General features: G+C 61.5%; 4 protein-coding genes across 5 annotated transcripts; 2 read left to right on the forward strand and 2 right to left on the reverse strand.

The window, feature by feature from the left end:
- Window positions 1-4,380: 4,380 nt before the first annotated feature.
- JSRP1 (junctional sarcoplasmic reticulum protein 1) lies at window positions 4,381-7,042 on the forward strand (the record flags this gene model as incomplete). Its single annotated transcript, XM_081232295.1, has 6 exons — window positions 4,381-4,498; window positions 4,885-4,922; window positions 5,068-5,197; window positions 5,579-5,749; window positions 6,436-6,527; window positions 6,635-7,042. 6 exons carry the CDS (start codon window positions 4,381-4,383, stop codon window positions 7,040-7,042), a joined length of 957 nt encoding a protein of 318 aa, XP_081088421.1.
- Window positions 7,043-7,342: 300 nt separating this feature from the next.
- On the reverse strand, window positions 7,343-10,831 carry AMH (anti-Mullerian hormone). Its single transcript, XM_081230754.1, has 5 exons — window positions 9,652-10,831; window positions 8,946-9,088; window positions 8,625-8,733; window positions 8,354-8,513; window positions 7,343-8,268 (listed from the first exon to the last, which is right to left on the reverse strand). The coding sequence occupies exons 1-5, from the start codon at window positions 10,106-10,108 to the stop codon at window positions 7,407-7,409; spliced, it is 1,731 nt and encodes a 576-aa protein (XP_081086880.1). The 5' UTR covers window positions 10,109-10,831; the 3' UTR covers window positions 7,343-7,406.
- On the reverse strand, window positions 10,828-21,025 carry SF3A2 (splicing factor 3a subunit 2). 2 transcript variants are annotated; one of them, XM_081230755.1, is made up of 9 exons: window positions 20,941-21,025; window positions 16,310-16,474; window positions 14,685-14,756; window positions 13,921-13,967; window positions 13,611-13,720; window positions 12,564-12,613; window positions 12,343-12,483; window positions 11,796-11,864; window positions 10,828-11,709 (listed from the first exon to the last, which is right to left on the reverse strand). In XM_081230755.1, the coding sequence occupies exons 2-9, from the start codon at window positions 16,433-16,435 to the stop codon at window positions 10,951-10,953; spliced, it is 1,374 nt and encodes a 457-aa protein (XP_081086881.1). In that variant the 5' UTR covers window positions 16,436-16,474; window positions 20,941-21,025; the 3' UTR covers window positions 10,828-10,950. The 2 variants fall into 2 exon arrangements, with proteins under 2 accessions (XP_081086881.1, XP_081086882.1); XM_081230756.1 differs by lacking the exon at window positions 20,941-21,025 and adding an exon at window positions 20,506-20,908.
- Window positions 21,026-21,134: 109 nt separating this feature from the next.
- Window positions 21,135-23,902, forward strand: PLEKHJ1 (pleckstrin homology domain containing J1). The gene is made up of 6 exons (XM_081230757.1): window positions 21,135-21,694; window positions 21,790-21,857; window positions 22,032-22,098; window positions 23,000-23,090; window positions 23,167-23,230; window positions 23,321-23,902. The coding sequence occupies exons 1-6, from the start codon at window positions 21,601-21,603 to the stop codon at window positions 23,384-23,386; spliced, it is 450 nt and encodes a 149-aa protein (XP_081086883.1). The 5' UTR covers window positions 21,135-21,600; the 3' UTR covers window positions 23,387-23,902.
- Window positions 23,903-23,933: the final 31 nt, after the last annotated feature.

Here is a 23,933-nt window from a genome sequence, read left to right on the forward strand (position 1 = left end):
TCCTTGGGCCTCCCTGGTGGCGCAGTGGTTGAGAGTCCGCCTGCCGATGCAGGGGATACGGGTTCGTGCCCCGGTCCGGGAGGATCCCATATGCCACGAAGCGGCTGGGCCCGTGAGCCACGGCCGCTGAGCCTGCACGTCCGGAGCCTGTGCTCCGCAACGGGAGAGGCCACAACAGTGAGAGGCCCGCATACCGCAAAAAATAAATAAATAAATAAAATAAAAATAAAATAAAATAGTCTCTTCCTTACTGCATTCAGGGTTTTTTAAAAATTAATTAATTTTATTTATTTATTTATTTTTGGCTGCGTTGGGTCTTCATTGCTTTGCGCCGCCTTTCTCTAGTTGCGGTGAGCGGGGGCTACTCTTTGTTACCGTGCACTGGCTTCTCATTGCAGTGGCTTCTATTTTGGAACATGGGCTCTAGGCGTGCGGGCTTCAATAGTTGTGGCTCGTGGGCTCTAGAGCTCAGGTTCAGTAGTTGTGGCACACAGGCTCAGTAGTTATGGCTCATGGGCTCAGTAGTTGTGGCTTGTGGGCTCTAGAGCACAGGCTCAGTAGTTGTGGTGCATGGGCTTAGTTGCCCCGCGGCATGTGGGATCTTCCTGGACCAGGGATTGAACCTGTGTCCCCTACAATGGTAGGCAGATTCTTAACCACTGTGCCACCAGAGAAGCCTAAAATTATTTCTTAATGTCTTCAGATGATAATTCCCTTTTATTTTGTTTTTTGTTTGTTTGTTTTCTTTTTGTGGCACGCAGGCCTCCCACTGCCGTGGCCCCTCCCGCCGCGGAGCATAGGCCCCGGACGCACAGGCCCAGCGGCCATGGCCCACGGGCCCAGCCACTCCGCAGCATGCGGGATCCTCCCGGACCGGGGCACGAACCCGTATCCCCTGCATCAGCAGGCGGACTATCAACCACTGAGCCACCAGGGAAACCCGATAATTCCGTTTTAAAGAAAAACTAACAGCAATGTACTATGAGATTTATTTTACAACATATTTGAAGTAAAACAATAGTATATACAGAATGGGAGGTGGAAATGGAAATGTAAGCTTGTAAGGGTCTTACATGATGTGTGAAACAGTATGTTTTAACCCTAGTCATATTCAGAGACAGAAAGTAGAATGGTGGGGGCCAGGGGCTGGGGGAGGGGTGGAGAGTCAGTGTTTCATGGGGACAGAGTTTCAGTTTGGGAAGATGAGAAAGTTTTGGAGATGGATGGTGGGGATGGTTGCCCAAAAATGTGAAGGTACTTAATGCCACTGAGCTGTGCACTTAAAAATGGTTAAGATAGGGCTTCCCTGGTGGCGCAGTGTTTAAGAGTCCGCCTGCCGATGCAGGGGACACGGGTTCGTGCCCTGGTCCAGGAAGGTCCCACATGCCGCGGAGCGGCTGGGCCCGTGAGCCACGGCTGCTGAGCCTGCGCATCCGGAGCCTGTGCTCCGCAATGGGAGAGGCCACAACAGAGAGAGGCCCACGTACTGCAAAAAAAAAAAAAAAAAAAAAAAAATTAATGCATAAAAATCCACTATGAACAGTATATCAACATTTACAGGAAGACAGGATCTGAACCTGCACTTGACCAAATCTCCTCCTCTCCTCCTCCTAATCCCAGCCCTGTCAGGTGCAACTGAAGGGATACACACAATGTGGTCCCTCCACACACGGGAGCATCACTAAGCCACGAAAAGGGGTGAAGCCCCGACACTCGCTACAACGTGGATGGACCCTGAGAACATGATGCTCAGTGAGAGAAGCCAGACGCAGAAGGACACACAGTGTGTGATTCCACTGATAGAAAACGTCCAGAACAGGCAGATCCACAGACACAGAGAGTGGATACCTGGTTGCCAGGGACTGGGGATAGGGGGTGACTCTGATGGGGACAGGCTTCTTTTGGGGTGATGGAATGTTCTGGAGCTGGATAGAGATGATTGTGGCACAACTGTGGGAATGTACTAAATACCACTGGATTGTACACTTTACAGAGTGAATTGAACATGAACTGTATCTCAATAAGGCTGTTATTTAAGAAAATGACAAAGTAATTTCCAGTACAGCTCGGCTGGGCTGAGTGGTGTGTGTTTGATGACTGACTAAACAAAGGTGTGGATGGGTGACTAGGTGGCATGATACAAAAGCAGCCCACAATTGAACGTAAATTGGTGCAGACACTATGGAAAACGGTATGGAGGTTCCTCAAAAAACTAAAAATAGAGTTACCGTATGTTCCAGCAATCCCGCTCCTGGGTGTATATCCAGACAAAACTCTAATCCAAAGAGATACGTGAACCCCTATATTCCTAGCATCACTATTCACAATAGCCAAGACATGGAAACAACCTAAATGTTCATCGACAGAGGAATGGATAAAGAACATGTGGTACATATATACAATAGAATACTACTCAGCCATAAAAAATAATGAAATAATGCCATTTGCAGCAACACAGATACAACTAGAGATTATCATACTAAGTGAAGTAAGTCAGAGAAAGACAAATATATGATATCACTTAAACATGGAATCTAAAATATGACACAAATGAACTTATTTACAAAACAAAAACAGGTTCACAGACATAGAGGACAGACTTGTGGTTGCCAAGGGGAACAGCGGGGTGGGAGAGGGTTGGATTGGGAGTTTGGGGTTAGCAGATGCAAACTATTAAATATAGGATGGATAAACAACAAGGTCCTACTATAAAGCACAGGGAACTATATTCAATATTCTGTAATAAACCACAATGGAAAAGAACATGAAAAAGAATATATATACGTATAACTGAGTCACTTTGCTGTACTGCAAACTAACACAACATCGTAAATCAACTATACTTCAATTAAAAGAAAAAAAACCAAACAGCCCACAGTTGAGCCTCACTGCCCCGCTGGGAGTAAACGACCCCACTTTCCAGATGAGGAAACCAAGGCCTCTGAACTGTGCCTGACCCGGGTCAGCCAGCAGAGCCTGGGTTCTTTTCGATGGCGTCATCCTCCTCCCTGAAGCCCTCCCTGATGGACCCCGGCTCCACAGGGATGTGGTTGTTTAGCTGCTCCTGAGCCCCGCACACAACAGGTGCTCATAAAGGCGAGGTGACCACGCTTTGTGGGTGCTCCCGCCCCCCGGGACCCTCTTTTCTGAGGCTGAGAGAGGAAGCAATGCTCCCAGAGTCACCGCGGCCAGCCTGGCGGTGGCTTTGCGCTCATGGGGGTGGGGCCAGTGCCTGGCCCTGCTCCGAAGTGGGGATGTGCCCCAGCAGGGACCCCAGGCCGGCCCTCCTTCCACCCCCGCAGCGGCTGAGGAGCTGATTGGTCCACCTCGCGGCCTCCAGCCACCTGCTGCTGTCTGTCTTGGGGCCACCCTCCCCATGCTCCATCCCGTCCACCAGGCCCAGCGTGGCAACAGTGGGGTAAGAGGGGCAGAGGGAGGCCTGGGCAGAGGTGGGGGTCCCTGGGATCTGGGAGGGCATCCCTGAGGTCCACAGGGGTCCCCGACTCCTGTGGTTGCCCACACACACCCTTAGGGGCACCCCCTGGCCCACTGGGCCCCTTCCCCACGGCCTGCTCTGGCCCCAGGGATGGGTCACACTAACGCTGGCACCAGAGACCCTGGGACCCCTAAGAGCAGCGCTGTGGAAGCCAACAGACGGGTTTGGCGCCAGCTCTGCACAACCTCTGGCCCACGCTCCACCTCCAGCCTCAGTTTCTTCATCTGCCCTATGGGAGCAGAGATGGCCAGAGGAGGCGGCAACCCCAGCGTTGGGGTTTGGAGGCCTGGGACCCCTGCCCCTGCCTGCCATGGCCAGAACCAGGCTGGTCCGGCTGCTGGGGCTTGAGCTCCTACACCCAGGGTGTCCGGGGGGAGGCTGGGTGCCAGGAATAGGGGGTGAGGATGGTCCAAAGGGAGACCCCAGGGGGGCAAGGGCCTAGGAGGGGCTGGGCCCCACGTTGGCCTGTCCTGCTGGCCTCAGGCACTGGATAAAAATAGTTGCTGGTCTCTGAGAACATGAGCCGACCCTGGAGCCAAGGGTTCCAGTTTGAGCTCTTTGCTCACCTCTGTGTGACCATGGCCAGAACCCAGCCCACTCTGGGCCCCAGCAGCCCAGCAGCCTGTCAGGAGGGGTCCTGAGGCAGGCCTGAGGGGTGCAGGGAGAGTGCCTGCCGGAGGGCTGTGGCCATGCCCTGCGTGTGAAACTACCAAGGAAAGGTGGCTCCAGGCAGAGGGACAAGCAAGGCGGTGTGGGGAGGTAGGGAGCCCCCTTCTCCCCAGGTCAGGCCCAGGCCCTGAGCCCAGGGGCTCAGCAAATGCAGGCTGCCTCTTCCCCCTTCCCCCCAAGCCGGACTCTGGACCTGCGGCTTCTCAGACGTCTCCATGACAACCAGGGCCTTGGAAGAGTTGGATGGAGGCCTGGGCAGTTGCCAAGTGGACGAGGACCTCTCTGCACTGGCTGACCCCTGCCCAGGCCAGCCCCGGGAGGACAGGGCTCAAGGTAGCCAAGAGGGTACCACAGGATGAAGCCCACGCCCCCATCCTCCTGTTGAGCCAGGTGGCTCACCTTCAGGGACCAGGCCTTGGCCTCCCACACTGGACTGACTTAAACCATGCCCCCCATTTCCAACCTGTGTCCATTAGTGTGTCGGGGGTTTGTAAAGAGACCAGAGAACACAGGTGCTGGGCCACACAGGTCAGGGTTTGAATCCCAGCTTGGCAGTGACGTGCTGTGTGCCTTTATGCAAGGCTGCCTCTGAGTCTGTCTGCTTTCTAATTTGCAAAATGGGAGCAGTCATCTGCCCCTTACCCAGCAGAACTGAGCGGAGGGTGGGATCAGCCTGGGGGTTTCCATGACCGTGACTGTCCCTCTTTTCCTGCCAACAGCGACATCCAGGCTGGCCGACTCCAGCAGCTGGCCCCGGGTGAGTAGCCGGGGCCCCGGGGTTTCAGCCCAGGGTGCCCCTAGAGTAGGGGACATGTTGGCCAAGAGGGTACGTTTCTGCAGCCCATGGGAAGGGTTTGGTCTCCCTTAGGGAAACACCCAGGATGACATGTTACTCCCCACAGGATTCTCAGGAGCCGGCCGCTGAGGGCAGTCCCGCAGGCGGTGTGGATGCTTGGCCCAAGAAAACAGAAAAGGAGCCTGTGGCCAAAGTGGCCTGCGGACCTGGTAAGGAGAGGCTGAAAGCAGGAACAAGTGGGTTTCCGGGAGGCAGGGGTGAGGTGGGGGATGGGTGTGGACCAGCATGGGGGTGGGGGATCAGTCCTGGGCTGGGTCCTTGGATCTGGGGGGCAGGGTGATAGCATGCATGGGGCTCCTGACTGGGGGCTGTCTGGGTGTCACAGGCCGTAACTCAGTGGGCTGTGGGAGCCTCTGCTAATTCATGATAACACCAGCTTAGGTGCCACTAAGCTTCAGCTAATTATCTTCTAGAATATTCTGGGCATCCCAGTGAAGCGGCCAATCCAGCAGGGCTTAGTTCCTCGCCCAGGGCCGCACAGCCGGGCAGGGCAGAGCTGAGTTTAGCCGCGGGTCGGCCCCACACGGCCTGCGCCCAGCCCGCACTTGCTCCTGCAGGCCCCCTGAGCCCCGCGCAGAAGAAGGCGCAGGCCGCGCCGCCCTCGCAGCCGCCCCCCACGCCCCCGGTCCTGAGCGAGGAGCTGCTCTGGGGACACCTGACGCTCAACAAGTGCCTGGTGCTCGCCTCGCTCGTGGCGCTGCTGGGCTCCGCCTTCCAGCTGTGCCGTGGTGAGCCTGCGCCGCCGCACGTGGTTACTCCCTCCCGGAAGCGCGGACAGCCCAGGGGACGGGTCTGTGCGCTCCCACTCTAGGCCGTACGCGCCCCCTTCCCCCCAGTATGGACCTTGTGAGTGAGGGGGGTTCCCCCGCCCCGTGCACTTCCTGCTCAGGGACAGACTGACCTTGTGCACCCCGACAGTCACGCCCGAGTCCCTCTATCCAGGACCAGCTTTGACCCCCGCCTCCCACAGACCTTAAGAGGAGCCCTGCCCCCGCCACCCCCAAGGAAGGACCTCGGTGCACCTCCCTTCCCCGGTGACCGACCCTCACCGCCCCCCGACTCCCACCCCAGGCCTTGCAGGCCCAGGATGGGCATGTGCGCCCTCATTCGGTAGCGTGCCGCTTTCTCTGTGCGCCAGGGCGGACGCTCCTGTGGCCCTCAGAGAAACGGGAGCATCCTTTTGTAGCCTGAATGAGGGAGGTTTGAAGGGAAGGTCATCGCAGCAGCGGAGACTGGGAACCCCTTCCCAGGGCTCGGAGGGACCCAGCCCAGCCTCAGCATACCCGGTGGGGTCCGGCTGGGCCCCCTTGCATGTCCCCAGGGAGAGGGGGCTCTGGGGGCAAGGGTGGTGATGGACGGTGTGCAGTGGTTGGTCCCCTGGGCCAGGCTGGCATCCCCTCCCGTCCCCTCCCAGAGGCTGTGGCGGGGGAGGCGGAAGCCCCTGCGCCTGTCCCTGAGCCGTGGGTCCAGCCAAGCTCGTCCCTGAAGGAGCCAGCGTCACCCCTGGTAAGCACTTCCTCAAGTGACCTGTCAGTGGGGCCTTCACTGGGGGAAGGGGCCTGGGCCGTGGAACTCTGCGCCAACCCCACCACCCCACACTGTCCGCGTTGCAGCCAAAGTCCGTGGCCTGGGCCCCCCCACTGGGACCGCCCGAGCCCCCGGCGAAAGTAGAGGAAAGGGCTGCGGTTCCCAGGAGCAGCGGGGCTGCAGAGCGCGTGCCGCTTAACGACCGAGGGCCCAAGGAGAGGCGGAGGAAGGCGGAGAGGCTGAGAAAGGAGAGGCCCCAGAAGGAGGAGAGGCCGAGGAGGGAGAGACCCCGGAAAGAGGAGAGGCCGCGGGCTGCCGGGGAGGCCCTACCGCGACGCTGGGAGGCGCGCGAAGGGGGCCATCGGGCATGGGCGGGAGAGTCTGGACACCCCGAGCATAGGAAGAGGCAGGCCTGGGCCTCCCCGCGGCGCCCCGACGAAGAGGACCAGCCTCCCGGCCGCCAGAAGCACCACGCGGGCAAGGGGCGGGACTGAGCCAGACCTGGGTCCTGCGTGGGGGTCCCTGAACCTCTGCTCGACTGCCCCGCAGTTTCAGCAAATAAAGTGAGTGCTGTGGTCCCCCTCATCGCCTGCTCCTTTGTGCCCGGATCCCAGAACCTGCCCGAGGCCTGAGTGACAGGGATGGGGAGCTTTAGGCGGCTGGTGGGGGGGCGGGGGCAGGGAGGCAGTGGGTGCCAACGGGGAGGACGCGGCCCTGCCCGCCAGAGGAGAAATGGGGGAATGAGGCCTCCTCCTGTCCCCAGACATGCACGGACACCCCAACCGCGTGCTTTTGGTCTTTATTGGGAGCGATGAAGGGGTCCGAATAAATACAGGCCGGCCGGGGCACGGCGCGGGGTCACCGGCAGCCGCACTCGGTGGCCACCATGTTGGGCACGTGGTGCGCGCTGATGCGCTCCTCGGACAGGCTGATGAGGAGCTTGCCGGCGTAGGCCGTGGGCACGCAGCAGGGCGGGCGCTCCAGGGCAGCGCCGCGGGCCTGCATCTTCAGCAGGAGCACCACGTGGTTGCCGTACCGCGGGTTGCGGTCCGATTGCGGCCAGCCGCACGCGCCCTGGCAGTTGTTGGCCTGGTACGTCTCGGGGATAAGCACCGAGCGCTCGGCGCGGAGGTCCACGCTCAGCTCGCGCAGCCCGCACGGCCCGTCAGTGGCCGCGGCGCCGGCGCTGCGCTGCGCCCGTGCCGACCCCATCCGCTCCCGCCCGCGCCACTCGGCGCGCAGGCCCTGTAGCGCTTTCAGCAGCAGCAGCGCGCGCAGCGGGCCACCGGGGCCACCCGGGTCCCCCGGGCACAGCGCCAGTAGGCGTGCCAGCAGCGGGGTGGCGGCGGGCGGCAGCCCCGGGAGGCCGCGCAGTTCCGCGGCCGCCGCCTGAAGCTCGGCGGCCACCCGGCGCGCTAGGCCCGCGGCCCACAGCGCGGACGCCGGAGCCTGCAGTGGCGCGCGGACCCCGGGGGTGGCTGCCGTGGGCGGCAGCAGCAGCAGCAGCAGCGGCTCCTCGCCGTCGAGCAGGCGCTCCAGCGCCGCGGGGTCCGACAGGTTGACCTGGCCCTGCGGGAAACCGGCCAGCGCGCCCGGGTCCAGGGCCAGACGCGGCGGCGAGGCTCGGGACGCGGGTCCCCGCAGCGCGCGCACCAGGCGCGTGAGCGTCTCCAGGAAGGGATCGGCGCTGGGCGGCGCCTCCTCGGGCTCTGGGGACGGCCTGGACGGCAGAGTGGGGGGTCGTGAGGGCGCAAGGCTGCGTCGCTCCCCACTCCCCGCGCCCCCAGGCCCGGGACCGCGCGCACCTGGGCTGCGGGAAGGGCACCGAGTCCAGCCGGCCGTGCGCGGGCATCGGCGCGGGACTCCGCGGCGGCAGCAGGAGCAGCGCCGGGGTCATCCGGGTGAAGCAGCGGGAGTCGGCGCCGAACAGCAGCGCCTGCAGCTGGGCGGTGCTCAGCGGCGCACCTGCGAGGGGAGGCGCGTGCGCGGCGCTGCTTCAGCGCCGGGGGTCTGGGGGTCGAACGCAGCCGTCCCCACGCTCCGCGGCATCTCTGTCCCTGCCTGGGCGAGACCTACCGTTTCCGCGGCGCCGCAGGGTCAGGGCGAGCCCAGGCCCGCGCCAGGCCGCCTCGGGACGTCCCACAACCAAGGGCAGGTAGCTGGAGTCCTGGCTCAGGCAGAGGCTCTGCGGAAATGAGGGCTCAGCCAGGCAGTGGGTGCGCGGGACGCCAGCCCTGCTCTGCCTGCTGCCCTTAACATCCCTTCAAGATTCCAACCTGGGCACTTGCAGCCTTTTTGTTAAACCCAGTTAAAAAAATCAACAAAACCGTAACCCCTTCCTCGCCCTGAGCGAGGGCTCCTGGTGGCCCAGGGGCAGTCCCCTTCACTCCCTGGTACCTGGGCGCCGGGCAGCCCGGCCCCGGTGACGGTGACCTCCGGGCCAGGCCCTGGGTACAGCACCATCAGTGCCAGCTCTTCGGGGTTGGCTCCTCCAGGTGGAGGCTCCTGGAACCTCAGCGAGGGTGTCGGCTCCCACGTCACTGCGGCCAGGACAGTGGGGAAGGCAACGCCTGAGCCCCTCTCCCAAGCCTGTCCCAGTCCTGCACGAGGCAGAGCCCCCCACCCCACCCAGAGCCCCAGGGAACCTAGTGGGAGAGGCTTGACGCCCCTGGACCCCAGGTGTAGGGCTTCCTTGGGACACGGGTAGCCTGGGGAGGAGTGACAGACACTGTGGGCAGTAGGGTGGAGCCCTTGGGGTCTCTTGGTCTGGGGATGCCCTGGGGGGAAGCCCTTCCTCGCAGTGGGTCTGTCTGAGGCCAGCGGTCCCTGGGGACAGGCCCCTTGGGCAGCCTGGTCAGGGAGTGGGGGGAAGGGCCCTCCTCCGCTGGACCTTCAGGCTGTGCTGGCCCTGCCTCCTGTGGCTCCCAGGTCGGCGGAGAGGGGACCCTCCCCAGGCACTGCAGGAGGACTTGCGGCCCCAGACAAGGCAAAGATAGGTCACCCCCCTCTGTGGCCATCAGCCTCCACTTCCCGAGGGTTCTCCCACCCCGGGGCACCAGAGCCGGCCCCCCGCCCAGGCCCCCGGGGTTAGGGCCCCACGTACCTTCCTCCAAGTGTAGGACCACCAGCCGCTGCCCCCCGGGTCCCCCAAGCCATGCCTGCAGCTGCTGCAGATGGGGCAGGGCGGGCTGCCCGTCTCTGGGGGGGCAGACCGCAAAGGTGGCCAGGTCCCGGGGCCCCCAGTGGGCGCGCCGCACGGCCTCCAGGAAGGCCCGCTCGTAGCCGCTCAGGGCCCCCACCACCCGCAGGGGAGCACTGCTCCTGTTGCCACCCCCATTCAGGGTCACCAGGCACAGGGGGTCCCGAGGGCTGCCTGGTGGCCAGACCCCAGGGGGTGGCCAGTCCCAGTCTTGGTGGAAGATGAGCCCTCCGCTGCCTGGGGTTGTCTCCCTGGGCAGGGCCGGGGTGCTGGGGACCTCTCCCCTGAGGGTCCTGGCCCCCAGCAGGGCCCCCATTGCCGACAGCACCAGGGCCAGCTGAGAGAGAGGTGGACCCTGCATCGTGGGAGCTTGGAGGGGCCGGGCTGCCCCAGCTTATATGGGGGAGCAAGAATGTTTGTGCCAGAGGGCGGCCCCTATCTCCTTCAGGGATGTGACCTTGGGGGCCAGTGCCCGCCGTGAGCCCGGGCAGGCCGGCAGCCTTCTCAAAGCCCCTTCTGTTCCGGCCCGGCTGCCTATCTATTTTCTTCTCACCAGTGCTACAAAGTGTGGCCTGTGACCCATTTGTCAGACTGTCCTTGACGAGTTTTCCCCTTTGGAACCAGGAGCAGGAATGTGAGCAGGGAGTGTGTGGCCCAAACAATCAACAATTTGGGGGGGGGGGTGGAGGGTGCTGGAGGAGGGCAGAGGTCTAGGGCCCCTGCCCCACAGGACCACTGGGTAGGTGGGGGGCGCCCCCCCCGCACCCACTGCACACTCGCTCACCGTGCCTTCGGGGCCCACAGAGACCCCCAAGGAGAGCGAGCAGCCTTTGCTCTGCTCTCCTCCCAGAGGACGACCCCAGACCCACTGCTGGCCAGCAGGGTCTGTCCTCACCCAGCAGCCTCCAGGGCACAGCATTGCCAGCGGCCACCCCCTGGGGTCCTGGTGGGGCCCGAACCCTGAGCCACCCCCATAGGTGGCGGAGGGCAGCCATGCGTGTTCACCCACAGCAAGTGGGTGCTTCCCGCCCACCCACCCGCCGGCCGGCTGGCCAGCCCACACAGCAATGCACTCCATGGTTAGCAGAGACTCTTTAATGGGCTCTGGGAACACGGCCCAGCCCTGTACAAAAAACTCAACTTCACTCTGGGGGGCGGGACACAGGAAAACAAGGCCAAACTTGCTGGGACAGGGGTGGCTTTTCAGTTGGTGGGGGGAGGGGGAGGAATGTTCCCAGGGCCTTCGGAGGGCAGCGGGGGCCTCAGCATCGGGGGCATGGGAGTCGGGGGGTGCACCCCAGGATTTGAGGGGTGAACTCCAGGAGGCTGGGGATGGACCCCAGGAGCTGATGGGTGGACCCCAGGAGGTGGGGGGTGGACCCCAGGAGGCTGGGGGTGGATCCCTGGGGCTGGGGGGTGGACCCCGGGAGCTGGTGGATGGACCCCCGGGGCCTGGGGGTGAACTGCAGGAGCTGGTGGGTGCACCCCTGGGGCCTGGGGGTGAACCCCAGCAGATGGGGGAGGATGGACCCCGGGGGCTGGAGGGTGGACTCCTGGCGCTGGAGGGTGGACCCCCGGGGCTGGGGGATGGACCCCTGGAGCAGGGGGGTGGACCCCAGATGCTGGTGGGTGGACCACTGGTGCTGGCGGGTGGACCCCAGGAGCTGGGGGGTGTACCCCAGACGCTGGGGGGTGGACCACTGGTGCTGGGGGGTGGACACCGGGAGCCGGTGGGGGCAGCTGAGGAGGGCCCGGGGGCCCCGAGGATGCAGGCCCACTGGGCGGCATAGGGGGCAGGGGCAGGCCTCCTGGCGGGGGCGGGGGCAACGACTCGGGCAGTGGCGGCCGAGGGGGCAAACCATTCATCAGCGGGGGTGGGGGCCGCTTCACCCCAGGAGGCCCGGCAGGGAGGCTCGGCGGGGCCGGTGGCTTCTCCATCTTAAAGTGGAACTGGAGGAAAAACTGGACAGAAAGGAGAGGCTGAGCGCGGCCCCTGGGCCTTGGGCTGGGAGAAGGTTCGGGAACTGCCTGGACCTGCAGTGACTCACCTGCTTAGTTTCCCGGTTCCAGTGAGTCCAAAACTTGCCTTCAGCCTTGTCAATCTCCCTGCTCGGCACCTGCGTGGGGTGGAACAGGGGGCAGAGACGGGCCCTCAGGACCATGAGATGGCCCGGCTGAGGAGGCCCTTCTGTGAGGAGACAGGGTCTAGCTCAGGGGTGACAGAGTCGACTGATGTCCTTGCTGCACTGCTCAGCAAACCTGCAACCCGGAGAAAGTCGTGATCTACGCTATCCCATTAATGTCCGTCTGGGAACCAGATCCAGTCACGGAATCCACAAACAACCAGCAGCAGTGACACCTTACTGCTGAGGCTACGTCAGGGGTCTCTGCTTCTTGGCGGACACTCACCTCGGACGCCCAGCCCCTGGCCCTCACGCTGCCTTATCCTTTGCCACCCCCTCAAGAGGCAAGGGCCCAGAGGGATACCCCTGGCCCTGGCAGGAAGGGGCATCCTGGAGTGGGCCAGAGGCCAGCTGCCAGGATGGAGCAGACTCCTCAGCCGGCTCCCCACCTCTTGGGGGTCCAGCACGCTACCTTGAAGGCGATGGTCTCGTAGGGCTCGGCGGCCATGAGCAGGTACTGCCAGCGCCGGTCCGGAGGCTCAATCCTCTGCTCGTAGGCGGACATGAAGCGGTGGCGGGGCATGATGCCCTCGGCGATCTCGGGGTAGTCGATCTGTGGGGACACGGCCGGGTGGCAGCACTGCCTCTCAGGGAGCCCCTCCCCTCAGGACTGAGTCCCCAGCCTTTGCTCACCTGGAAGAGGAGGCTCTGCTGACCCATCTCCGTGTCCCTCTGCTTGGTCACTGCAACACAGGAGGTGTCAGGACCAGCTAAGGGGCCCTGGGGCTGGCCTAACACCACCCACAAATGGGAGAGCAGGCCTGGGGGTGGTCACCTGGCTGGGGAAGCACAAGAGCCATCCGCAGCTGGACGGGCACCACCCAGGGCTGGGAGGGCTGCACCCCGGGTGCCATCTGCCCCAGATCACACGGGTAGGGGTGGTGGTGGGAGGGAGGTCTCCCCACTGCCCGCCCCCCCCGACCTGGGGAGCACCGAGTGTGAGGGTCAAGACTGTGCCCCCACTTCTAGGAGAGGATGCCCACTGCCAGAGATCTGTGGCTTTGGGCTGCTTTCCACATGGGTGCTCAGTGTCTCCCCAGTACACCCAGGAAGACACCAGATGGCCTGGACTGGCCAAAAAGCCTGTGGTGGCCTCCCCAGGGGAATAGTACCATCCCTGTGCTGGCTCACCAAGCAGGCCCACCCCAGGGCCTTTGCAGGCCACTCCCCGAAACGCCAGCCACACGCAGGATGTCCCCACCTTACCAAGACACCTATCAGGTGGCCTGCCTTCCCCCCACCCGGCAACACGGTCCCACGTATCCCCTGTACTCCAGCTGGGCCGCTTGACTGGCTTTCCAAACCAGGTAACACAGGTGCTGCTGCACGCGCAGACCCTCACCCCCTCTTCCTTTCTCCTCAGGTGAAGAAGAGCCAGCACCCAGTTCCGAGGTCAGAGGAAAGAGCCACACCAGGGCCCGCGGTCGCGTCCCACAAGCTCACCCACCTTTGCTAGGAGCATAACGAATGGCGACAGGCACCGGACAGGACACCACGCTCCCCGCCCCTCCTCGGCATGTGTGTGAAAGTTCAAGGCAGGAAGGCGGGTCCCGGCCCCCAGGGAAAGCAGCCCTCTGACAGGAAGTGAGTGGAGACACTCCCCAGAGGTGGATAGTGTGGGTGTGGGTGTGGGTGTGGATGGGTGTGAGGCTGCCCGCCAAGGCCACAGAGCATCCTTACCTTTGTAGCCCGGGCGGCCGATCTTCACGAACTTCTTCACCTCCACCTTGACCTTCTCTGGCGCCGGCTGGGCTGGGGCCTCCTTGGCCTCCTTGGCTGCTCGCCGGGCCCTGCAGGTGGGACGGACATGGTGCTGAGGCCCCTCCACACAGGCCGCCAAGGCCACAGGCCCAGGTGCCAGGAGTGCCACACCCCCGCCCTGCCCCAGCCAACCTTGGCGCTTCAAGGTCGGGGGGGGGACGGGGGTCAGTGAGGTGACAGCTCTGGTGGGGGTGAGCGCCGGGCGTGGGAAGGGGCGCGAGGTACTCACAAGTTGGTCTGATGCTTCTTCCCTTGTGTGTGCGCGAGGTAACTCCCCTAGAACGGGAGAGGGACACACAGCTCAAGACAAAGCAAGCAGGGAGGTGCCGGTAGGCACCCGATCGCTGCTGAGTAGACGAGCGCTAGTGGGTCTGCACACAGGGGAACGAGACCCCCAAAAGCCGGAGGTGAGGCAGGCCTCCGGAGGGTGCGACGCGAGCAGTCTCACAGTGTGGGCTGTGGACACTGCGTGGAAGTGGTGGGGAAACCCGGGAGTGATCATGTCCCGTGATGCCATCTCCACGATGCCCCAGGGATGAGACACACGAATCAGTGGTTCTCAAGTGGGGGGCGGTGGGGGGGGGTTCTGACCCCCGAGGACAGCATGCCCAGGACGGCCCTTCCCGGAGGATGAGCAGCCCCAATGCTGCGGGGAGACCCTCCCGTATCAGGCTGTTCAATTCAGTGCTGCCGTCCAGGACAAACAAAGCACGTCCTCCACACGAGAAAAGGGACAAAGGGACCTACTCGTGCCAGGAGAGGGGCCCAGCGCGAGGGAGCATCAGACTCTCGCCTGCTTCAAAGGCGCAAACTAGAGCCACACTGGCTAGACTTCATGACCCCGATCCTGACGTGGAACGTCCCAGGGTGTCCCCACGTTCCCAGATACACATCTGTGGCAGCGGTGCCACCGCTACTGAAGGAAATGGACCGAAGGACTCCGAGTCCACAGCGGCGCAGGTGGGGCGGGGCAGGGGTGGGGCAGGCCCGCACCTCATTGTTGTGCAGCGTCAGGCACAGCTTGCACTCGTAGGAGCCCAGATGGTTCTTCATGAAGTACGGGTCCTGCGGAGGAAGCACGCTTGTTATGCAGTGGAAGGGGCCCTGGGGACCCCGCACGGGCGTGAGAGAAGCACGGCTGCCCCTGGCGGGCGCTGAGACAACACCACTCCCTTCCGGGCAAACGCTCGCGGCAGAAGAGGGCGGGCAGAGGACAAGCAGGAGCCCCCAAGGCAGCACCGCGGCCCCTGGGAACCCTCGACACCGCAGAGTCCACTGAGTGGGGCTGGGGCTGACCATGCGCCCCTGCAGCAAGCTCCGGGGAGGGGTCCTCGGCAGCCTGGGGTCCAGGAGGCAGAGCCGAAACAGCACCGCCGCTCATTCATCTCCACAGCGCCGACCAGGCCCGCACTCCTCGTGCCGCAGCACAGCTGGACGCGGGCAGAGGAGAAGCAAGCGGGCCAACCTGAGGCCCTAGGGGACCCCATCTCTGCACATCCCGTGAGTGGGGCAGGGGCTCCAGGGCCAACTGGTGACCACCCAAGAGGCGCAGAGCAGACGGCAGGGGTTCAGGTCTCAACTCCACCGCCAGGGACCGTGTTGTCATTGGCGATGACAATCCCACCCTCAACTCTGTTTCCTCATCTGGAAAATGGGGAGAGAAACAGAACTGACCTCCCAGGCCAGGCCTGCGAGGGGCTTTGGGGTTGCCCGGCACACGGTGAGGGCTCGACACACCTCAGGGCGTTTCAAAGTCTAAGAGGACCCATACACTGAACACCAAGGGGCACATCGAGGACAACTCTGCCTCCAGGGTCCACTGGGCAATGTCTGGGGACGTCAGTGGTTGTCACGAGTTGGGGGGCTCCTGGCATCAAGTGTGGAGGTGAGGGTGCTGCTCCACACCCCACAGCGCCCGTGATGGCCCCCACGCCCCAGGGAATGACCCGGCCGCACATCCAAGCTGAGAAACCCTTAGTCAGTTATTCGCGAAAATCTTGAGTCTGCTCCCTGCTCACACTGGACACCAGGATAAATCCCCGATAGTCAGCTGGTGTAAACCAGGGGGGCCCCCAGCATCTGTATCACCTCCTCTCCCTCCCACTCAGGTGTGGACTGAAATGTGTGCAGCATCCCAGGACCGCAGAGGTCACGTGGTCATGGAACCCAGTCTCCTGGGGTCAGTGGAATCCCTATCCCTGGTGTCTCACCGGAGGTGATTCCGCCCCCCAGGGGACACTGAGCGACATATGGGGACATCTGTGGCCACTGTGACTGGGGAGCTTCTGGCATCTGGCACGGGGGCAGGGCAGGGATGCTGCTGCACACCCCACAACGCCCAGGGAGACCCACATACGTGTCCCCAGGGCCGAGGCGGAGGTCTGTCTCCCTACAGCTCTGTACGGATAAGCTGCTGTCCTTCGCTGCCCGTGGTGCCATCAGGGCCCCCACCACTGGCGACTCCCCACACCTCTGGTTAAGTATAGCTTCCTGCGGTAACAGACCCTTCAAACGTGGGCTACGAACAGCAGCCGGCCTCTGGTGGACACTGAGAGCTGCCACTCCAGGTGAAGCTCCCTGGTGCAGGGTGGGCCCAGGCGGTGGGAGGGCACGGGTACCTTGTTGATGTCGATGGTCTCCAGGGCCAGCTGCCGGAGGCGCTCCCTACGGTCCCGGTTGCTCTCAGAGGAGGAGGCCACGCCCCCGCTCCCGGTCTTGCCTCCGGGGCGATGCTGGAAGTCCATGGTGAGGATCCTGGGGCTCTACCAGACCAGAGAGGAAACCTGTGGAGGCCAAGGGGCGGCTGTGAGGCTGAGCAGGAGGCCTCACCCTCCTGGTTCAGCCTCATCCCCCACCCCACTCTCGCCGCCCTCAGCCCCACGCCCAGGCTTCACCAAGTCTCTTTCAGTGGCCGAGGGTCCACGATGGGCCAGGCACATGGAAATGAGAAAGAAGAAGAAACAGGGCATCTCCAGGTGACCTTGTGGGTGGACTGAGGAAGTCCCCCCAGCCTGAGGAGTGCAAAGGCCCAAGGACCCGAAATGGCAAAGGGCAAAATGAGACCAAGCTCTCACTAATTAGTCTCACCTCCTCCAGGAAGCCTCCCCAGACCGCCCAAGCCCGTGCTGTTCACTCCCTCCTCTGAATTCCCTTTCTGATCGTCTTACACTTACTTCTCGCAGCCTAAATTCTGCTTCTCTGGCTCAGCTGTACATTTGCTGGAAACAAGGAACACATCTACCAACCTATCCCCCACCCCCCACTGCCTAACGCACAAGATGTTCATGGCTCGTTCGCGGCCGAGGAAGGCTCTCCCGAGCCCTTGATGTCTCTTCCAGCCCAGCCACTGTTTCCCACCCTCCTTCAGGCTCAGTTCAGACCCAACCTCCAGGAACCTCTCTCTCATCTTACACTCCCTTTCCCACTGGTCAATGTTGGCCCCAGGCTCCTGGTATCTTGTCTCTGTTGGGGTAAATTCACAGGGATGGGGCCCAGGAGTGAATATGACCCCTGCCAAAGATGGCCCTATTGCAGGGGTTCCTGGACGTGTCACCTCACAGGGCAGAGGAGATTTTGCAGGTGGGGTTAAGTTAAGGCCCCTGAGATGGGGAGGACCCTGGATTCCCCAAGGGGCCTAGTGTCATCACAGGGTCCTTATAAGAGGGAGGCGGGGGGGGGTCAGAGGCAGAGAGAGACGGGAGATGCTGCGCTGCCAGCTGTGAGGATGGAGGACGGGCCGCGAGCCAGGGATGCGGCGCCTCGAGAAGCTGGAAAAGGCGGGAACCGATGCTCCCCTGGAGCCTCCGGAAGGAATAAAGCTCAGTGAGACTCACGTTGAACTTCTGACCTCCAGAGCTGCATCATGAACTTAGGTCGTTTAAGCCACTAGGTTTGTGGTGGTTTGCTGCACCGACCACAGGAAACAAACAGTCCAGGCCAGCTGTGCCACTGACCCGCAGTGTGACTTGATGAGTTTACAAAAACCTCACATATGGTGACCAGCGGGGTGACCTAGTTGGCTGCAGAATCCCAGGACTAGACTTTTTATTTCACGCCAAGTCCACCCAGAGCCGCCAACTGGTAAAGGCAAAACACTAACAGAGCCAAGAGTTCCAGTCAGTTTGGGGGGAGCCCAGTTTCTTCTTAAGCAGCCAGAACAAGCTCTTGTTCTAGTCGGGAGTACGTGCCACAGGTATTGTGAAAGCACCTGTGGAGAGGATCTGACTGGCTCAGGAAACCCAAACGCAAACAAATACTTGATCACTCACCACATTACAGTGAATGCCAGTACCTATCAGAGACTGAGATGAGGCCAGGTTGAAAAGGGGGCAGGTCCATCAAAACCCACTCGCTGGGGCTTCCCTGGTGACGCAGTGGTTAAGAATCCGCCGGCCAGTGCAGGGGACATGGGTTCGAGCCCTGGTCTGGGAAGATCCCACATGCCGCAGAGCAACTAAGCCCATGCGCCACGACTACTGAGCCTGCGCTCTAGAACCTGTGAGCCACAACTACTGAAGCCCGCGCACCCAGAGCCCCTGCTCCACGAGAGGAGAAGCCACCGCAATGAGAAGCCCACGCGCCACAACAAAGAGTAGCCCCCGCTCGCTGCAACTAGAGAAAGCCCGCGCAGCAACGAAGACCTGATGCAGCCAAAAAAAAAAAAAAAAAAAAACAAACAGAAAAATAAACAAAAAACCCACCCGCTAAGCAGCAGGCAACACCCCTTCCCTTGGTCTGTGTCCAGCAGGCAGGAGACCCAGCTGGTGCTCCCAGCCCAGGGGAGATCAGGAGTCTTTTCTGGGAAGAGAGTACCAGAGACAGTATTCTCAGACACTGACGGTTGGGGCCCCCCGCACTCCCCAAACCCCAGCACCCTGCCAGGCCCACTGAGCTCACTAGTATGAGAAACACTGCTCTCCACAAAGACTGGTAACTTCACATAAACACATGCAAAGAAACGTGTGTATCAGAGAAAAAAGAAACCTGGTGGAAACGTCAATAAAAGATGCTAACGTCCTCCCGGATGACAGGAGACGTTACCACATCGTGAAACTAGAACAGGTGCCAAAGGTGAGCACGGTGAATTAAAACCAGACGAACCCTGGGACTTCCCTGGTGGTCCAGTGGGTAAGACTCCACGCTCCCAATGCAGGGGGCCTGGGTTTCATCCCTGGTCGGGGAACTAGATCCCACATGCTGCAACTAAGAGTCCGCATGCCACAACTAAGACCCGGTGCAGCCTAAATAAATAAACAAATAAAGTTAAAAAAAAAGACAAACCCTTTAAAAGCAAATACGTGATGAACCTGACAAAACAATGAATACGAGCGCTTGAAGGTAAGAGTCAAACAAGGCTTTCATAATGAAGAACAGGAAAATGAACAACAATAACAACAATAATAGCAAAATAATAAGAGGCAAAGCAAGAACCTAGAAATCCCGGACTGAAAACAGAACGAAACGGAGACACACTACTATATTTAAAATAGATAACCAGGGCTTCCCTGGTGGCGCAGTGGTTAAGAATCTGCCTGCCATGCAGGGGACACGGGTTCGAGCCCTGGACCAGGAAGATCCCACATGCCGCGGAGCAGCTAAGCCCATGCGCCACAACTACTAAGCCTGCGCTCCAGAGCCCGCAAGCCACAACTACTGAGTCCGTGAGCCACAACTACTGAAGCCTGTGCACCTAGAGCCCGTGCTCCGCAACAACAGAAGCCACCACGACGAGAAGCCCGCGCACTGCAACGAAGAGTAGCCCCTGCTCGCCACAACTTGAGAAAGCCCGCGCGCAGCAACAAAGACCCGACGCGGCCAAAAATAAATAAATAAAATAAATAACTTTATTCAAAAAAAAAAAAAAGATAATCAATACGGACCTCCTGCATACACAGGGAACTCTGCTCAATGCTCTGCAATGACCTATATGCGAAAAGAACCTGAAAAAGAGCGGACACATGTATGTGTATAAATCACTTTGCTGTACACCCGAAACTAACACGATGTTGTAAATCAACTATAGACCCACATGAAATAACAACTAAAAAGAACAAACGTGGAGAATATCATCAAAGGAATGACCTATGAAATAAAAGAAAATACCCCAGGACTGAAAGGACCTAATCTTCAGAAAAAACAGAAAAACACTCTCAAACGAAGAAACCATGAAATTTCACAACACTAACGAAAACCTAGAGTTTCTACTAGACAGAAAGAAAATCAGAAACAAGAGGTCGGAAACCAGAACGGGACGAGACCCTTCGGGACAGCACGGAACTCCTATGACGGGCAATGCTTTCACAATTCCCACCGGGGGCTTTTGATCTGGAACTTTACACCCACACTTCTGACTGTGAGGGTAAATAAAGCCGTTTTCAGCTAACCGAGAGCTCAATATAAAAAAACAGTCGACTTCTTCAAAAGCTACCTGCTACCTGATGAGCTCTGAGGGAAGAAAGGAAGGGGAGTAGATGGTCACACTGAAAACAAGCCAGACCAGGGGAGCCCGGACAGCAGGTTCTAGGACAGCTACTCAGCTGCAAGGTGGGGCTCCAGTCCCGACCGGAGCAGGAGGATGCCAGCTTTGAGAGGGAAGTTTCCACGGGGGAAAGGAAAAAAAGGCATCCATTTGTTTCAAACTGTGGGAAAGTACAACCGCTAGGCGTGTGGGGTGAAAACGCTTTGAGTACAAAGGTTTAACAACAAGCAAACAAAATCAGGCGAATAGGAAAAGTGAAGAAGTTAATAAGCTTTCGGGGACAGGAGGAAGAATGGTATAAGAAACCTAGACTGACAAGCGGGGAAGTCACTTAACCTCAGGGCTTCGCTTGCGAAACGGGCCCAGCTAACGGGCTCTGGTGGTCTCGGGCGCGGTGCCGGGCGCTCCGCCTCCGGACCTTTCTTTCTACTCGGTGGGCCTGGAACTGGGGCCGCCGTCACCCCTATCCAGGTGAGTCCCGGACCACAGAGCCAGCAAACCAACGGACGAGTTCCCGGGCGCAGAGAAGGCGCCCCGGACCACGGGAGCCGCCACCCGACCCGACCTGACCCAACCCGACCCAACGGGCCTTTGCAGCCGGAGCTCCTAGCGGGCGGGGGTGGGGGGGTCGGGCCTGCCCAGCGCCGGGCGGGGACTGGGAGCCAGCGCCCGCCCCCAGCCCACGCCCCTGCCGAGGCGCCCCTCGCCCACTCCCCTCCAGGGAGCCCCTCGCGGTCGCCGCCCTAGCCCCGCGCGGCTCTTAACTCTCACCCGCGGCCGAACTGCCGTCGGCTGTTAGGCCACCACCTCTGCGGCCGCGCCGACTTCGTTCTGCACATGCGCACCGCGGGCTAAGGAAGCACTTCCGAGGGCAGGTGGGGCGGGGTCTTCCGTGTGCGCATGCCCGCCCCGCCCAGCGGCGCGGGCTAGACGCTTCGGAGGCTGGAAGAAAGCGGGCAGCAGAGAGTGCAGGCCGGAAGCCGAAGCGCGCGTGCGCATCGGCTCTCAATGTCCTTTCGGTCGGCCAAACTCGCGCGGAGTCAGTTCTCGCGGGATAGCGAGTTGCTTCTTGTTTCCCACTCCCGTCCGCCTGTTCCCTTGAGTACTGGGCGCTATCGGTCGTGGGGGTGCTTTATTGTTTCCACCCCGGGTCCACCTTGTTGCCTGGTTACATGACAACCGTCCATCTTGCCTACTGCCCTGCCCTGTGCGCCCCACGAGGGTTCTACTCGGCCCCGGCGGCCCCCGGGACGCTTCTGCCACTCGCCGGTGTAGGACAGGCTGAGCGGTCCGGAAGCGCGCAGGCGTGGTAGCTTCGGCCGCGCTTCCGGGACGACGCCGTGGGACTCTTGACGCCGGCAGCGGCGCGAGCGGGGACGGCGGCCCGGAGGGCGCGGCCCAGCGCTCCGCTTTCTGGGTCCCAGCGGCGCCATGCGCTATAACGAGAAGGAGCTGCAGGCACTGTCCCGGCAGCCGGCCGAGATGGCAGCCGAGCTGGGCATGCGGGGCCCCAAGAAGGGCAGCGGTGAGCGGCCCGGGGCGCCGGAGCGGGCGGCCGGGCGGCAGGGGGGCGGGGGTGGGCAGCCGCGGAACCCGTGCGAGCCCGCGTTGTTCCCGCAGTGGTGAAACGGCGGCTGGTGAAGCTGGTGGTCAACTTCCTCTTCTACTTCCGGACGGACGAGGCGGAGGTAGGGCGGCGGGGAGGGCCGGGAAGGGGGCGGGGGTTGGGGTCGGGCTCCGGGTCCGGGTCCGGAGTTGGGGGGGGGGCGGCCGCAGTTGGAGGGCGGGGGTTTGGAGTCGGGGGCAGGGCGGGGGGCGGGCAGGTTCCCGGTGCCCGCCCCCATGCCCCTGTCTGCCCCTAGCCCGTCGGAGCCCTGCTGCTGGAGCATTGCAGAGTCGCTCAGGAAGAGCCCAGCGGCTTCTCCATCAGTGAGTGCGGCCTGGGGCGAGGCTACTTGACCCCGTCGCTCCCCGCTCCACCCCGGCGCGGCCCCGCCTGAGTCCCCAGAGGCTGAGTCGAGTGTCCCGGGCAGCCCCACTCGCGCTGGCTCCTCCGGGTGGGGGCCCAGGCCGAGCGCACTACCCGAGAGGCCGCCCTTGTCTTGTTGGGGAGCGCTGCCCTCTCGGGGTGCCTCGCTGTAACTGTTTCATTTCTCCTGGGATCAGGGCCCTGTGCTGGGGGACTGGGAGGATTCTCCTGGGTCGTCTTGAGAGGGTGGGGTCTGCAGGCGAAGACGGAGCTTGTAACTAGTCTCGTGGAGAGGCTGCAAGAAGAGTGCCACAGACTAGGGGGCTTAAACAGCAGAAACTTATTTCTCCTAGTTCTGGGGGGCAAGAAGTGTGACATCAAGAGTGTTGGCATGGCTGGTTCCTTCTGAAGGAGAATCTGTCCCTATGATCTCTCTCCTGGCTTCTGGGGGGGTCGCTGGCGACCGTTTTCACTCCATCTCTGCCTTCCTTTTCGTGGGATCTTCTCCCTTGTGTGGTCGTGTCCAGGTTTCACTTTTCTTAAGAACAGCAGTTCGGTTGGATTAGAGGCTCACTCTAGTGCAGCGTGACCTCAGCTTAACTGCTTGTAACTACTTAGACCTGCAGTGACTCCACATCCAGATAGATTCATAGTCTTGGGAAATGTCTCATGTTTTAAGACTCGAACATACATCTTTTGGGGGACACAGTTCAGCCGACACCCAGCTGGTGGGAAGCAGTGGGCCCAGGCGGGCCGGGGCTAGAAAGGGGCCAGTCATGGACAATGGCAAGAGGAAGTTGAGGGCTGGGTGGGGGGGAGGTGGGAGGGAGCGGGGACAGATGGGGGCTACTCCTTCCGCAGGCTTCCTAGAGGACCCAGAGAGGAAGTATCACTTTGAATGCTGCAGTGAGGAGCAGTGTCAGGAGTGGATGGCTGCTCTGCGTCGAGCCAGGTGGGGTGCGGCCACCTTGGGGGCCTGGGGCAGGGGCGGGGCAGGCCCTGTGGACTCACACCACCCTCCTCCCCAGTTATGAGTTCATGCGGAGGAGCCTCATCTTCTACCGGAACGAGATCCAGAAGATGACCGGCAAGGTGTGCGTGGGTGCAGGGGTGGGAGGTGGGGGTCTTCTGGGCCCAGGCTCATGCCGTCCCCCCCACCCCTGCCATCGTCCACCCACACAGGATCCCCTGGAGCAGTTCGGCATATCGGAGGAGGCCAGGTTTCAGCTGAGCGGCCTGAAGGCATGAGTCCGGGTGTGGGGCTCCTCAGCTTTCCTGCTGGGGGCTGGATGAACCCTCCCTGGGTCCCGGGTTTCTTGGCCAAGCCTGGATTTGCCGTGGGAGGTGTCTTGGTTTAAAGATTTTAAAAGCCGCAGGACCCACAGGGGCTGTCTTTTTGAAGAAACAACCCAGCAAGCCCCTTCTGGATGCACTGGGACCCACTGGACTGGTTTGGCACCTCACTGCCACATGCTGCTGCCAGGGGACAGGTGTCCCCTCCCAGGAGCTGTGTCCAGCCCCTTGGGTGCGTCCATCCAGCCCTGGCAGGTGCCTGAGGCTGGTGCAACTCTCCTGCCCCGTGCAGGCTGAATGTACAACATTAGGTGATGCTGTGAAGGGCGTGGGCCCGTGCTGGGGCTGCTGTGAATTCTCCTGCTGAAGGGGCAGGCCCCGGCCGGACGCCTCTGGGCAGAGCTGGAAGGTGCGCCTTTGGGGTGGCCGGTTTGTTCTGTTCAAATAAAGGTACCTCTTTTTCACACGGGACGGCGGTGCAGTGAATGCAGAGAGGGACCTC

Source organism: Mesoplodon bidens, assembly GCF_964165515.1.
Source record: "Mesoplodon bidens genome assembly, chromosome: 4".
Taxonomy (NCBI): Eukaryota; Metazoa; Chordata; class Mammalia; order Artiodactyla; family Ziphiidae; genus Mesoplodon; species Mesoplodon bidens.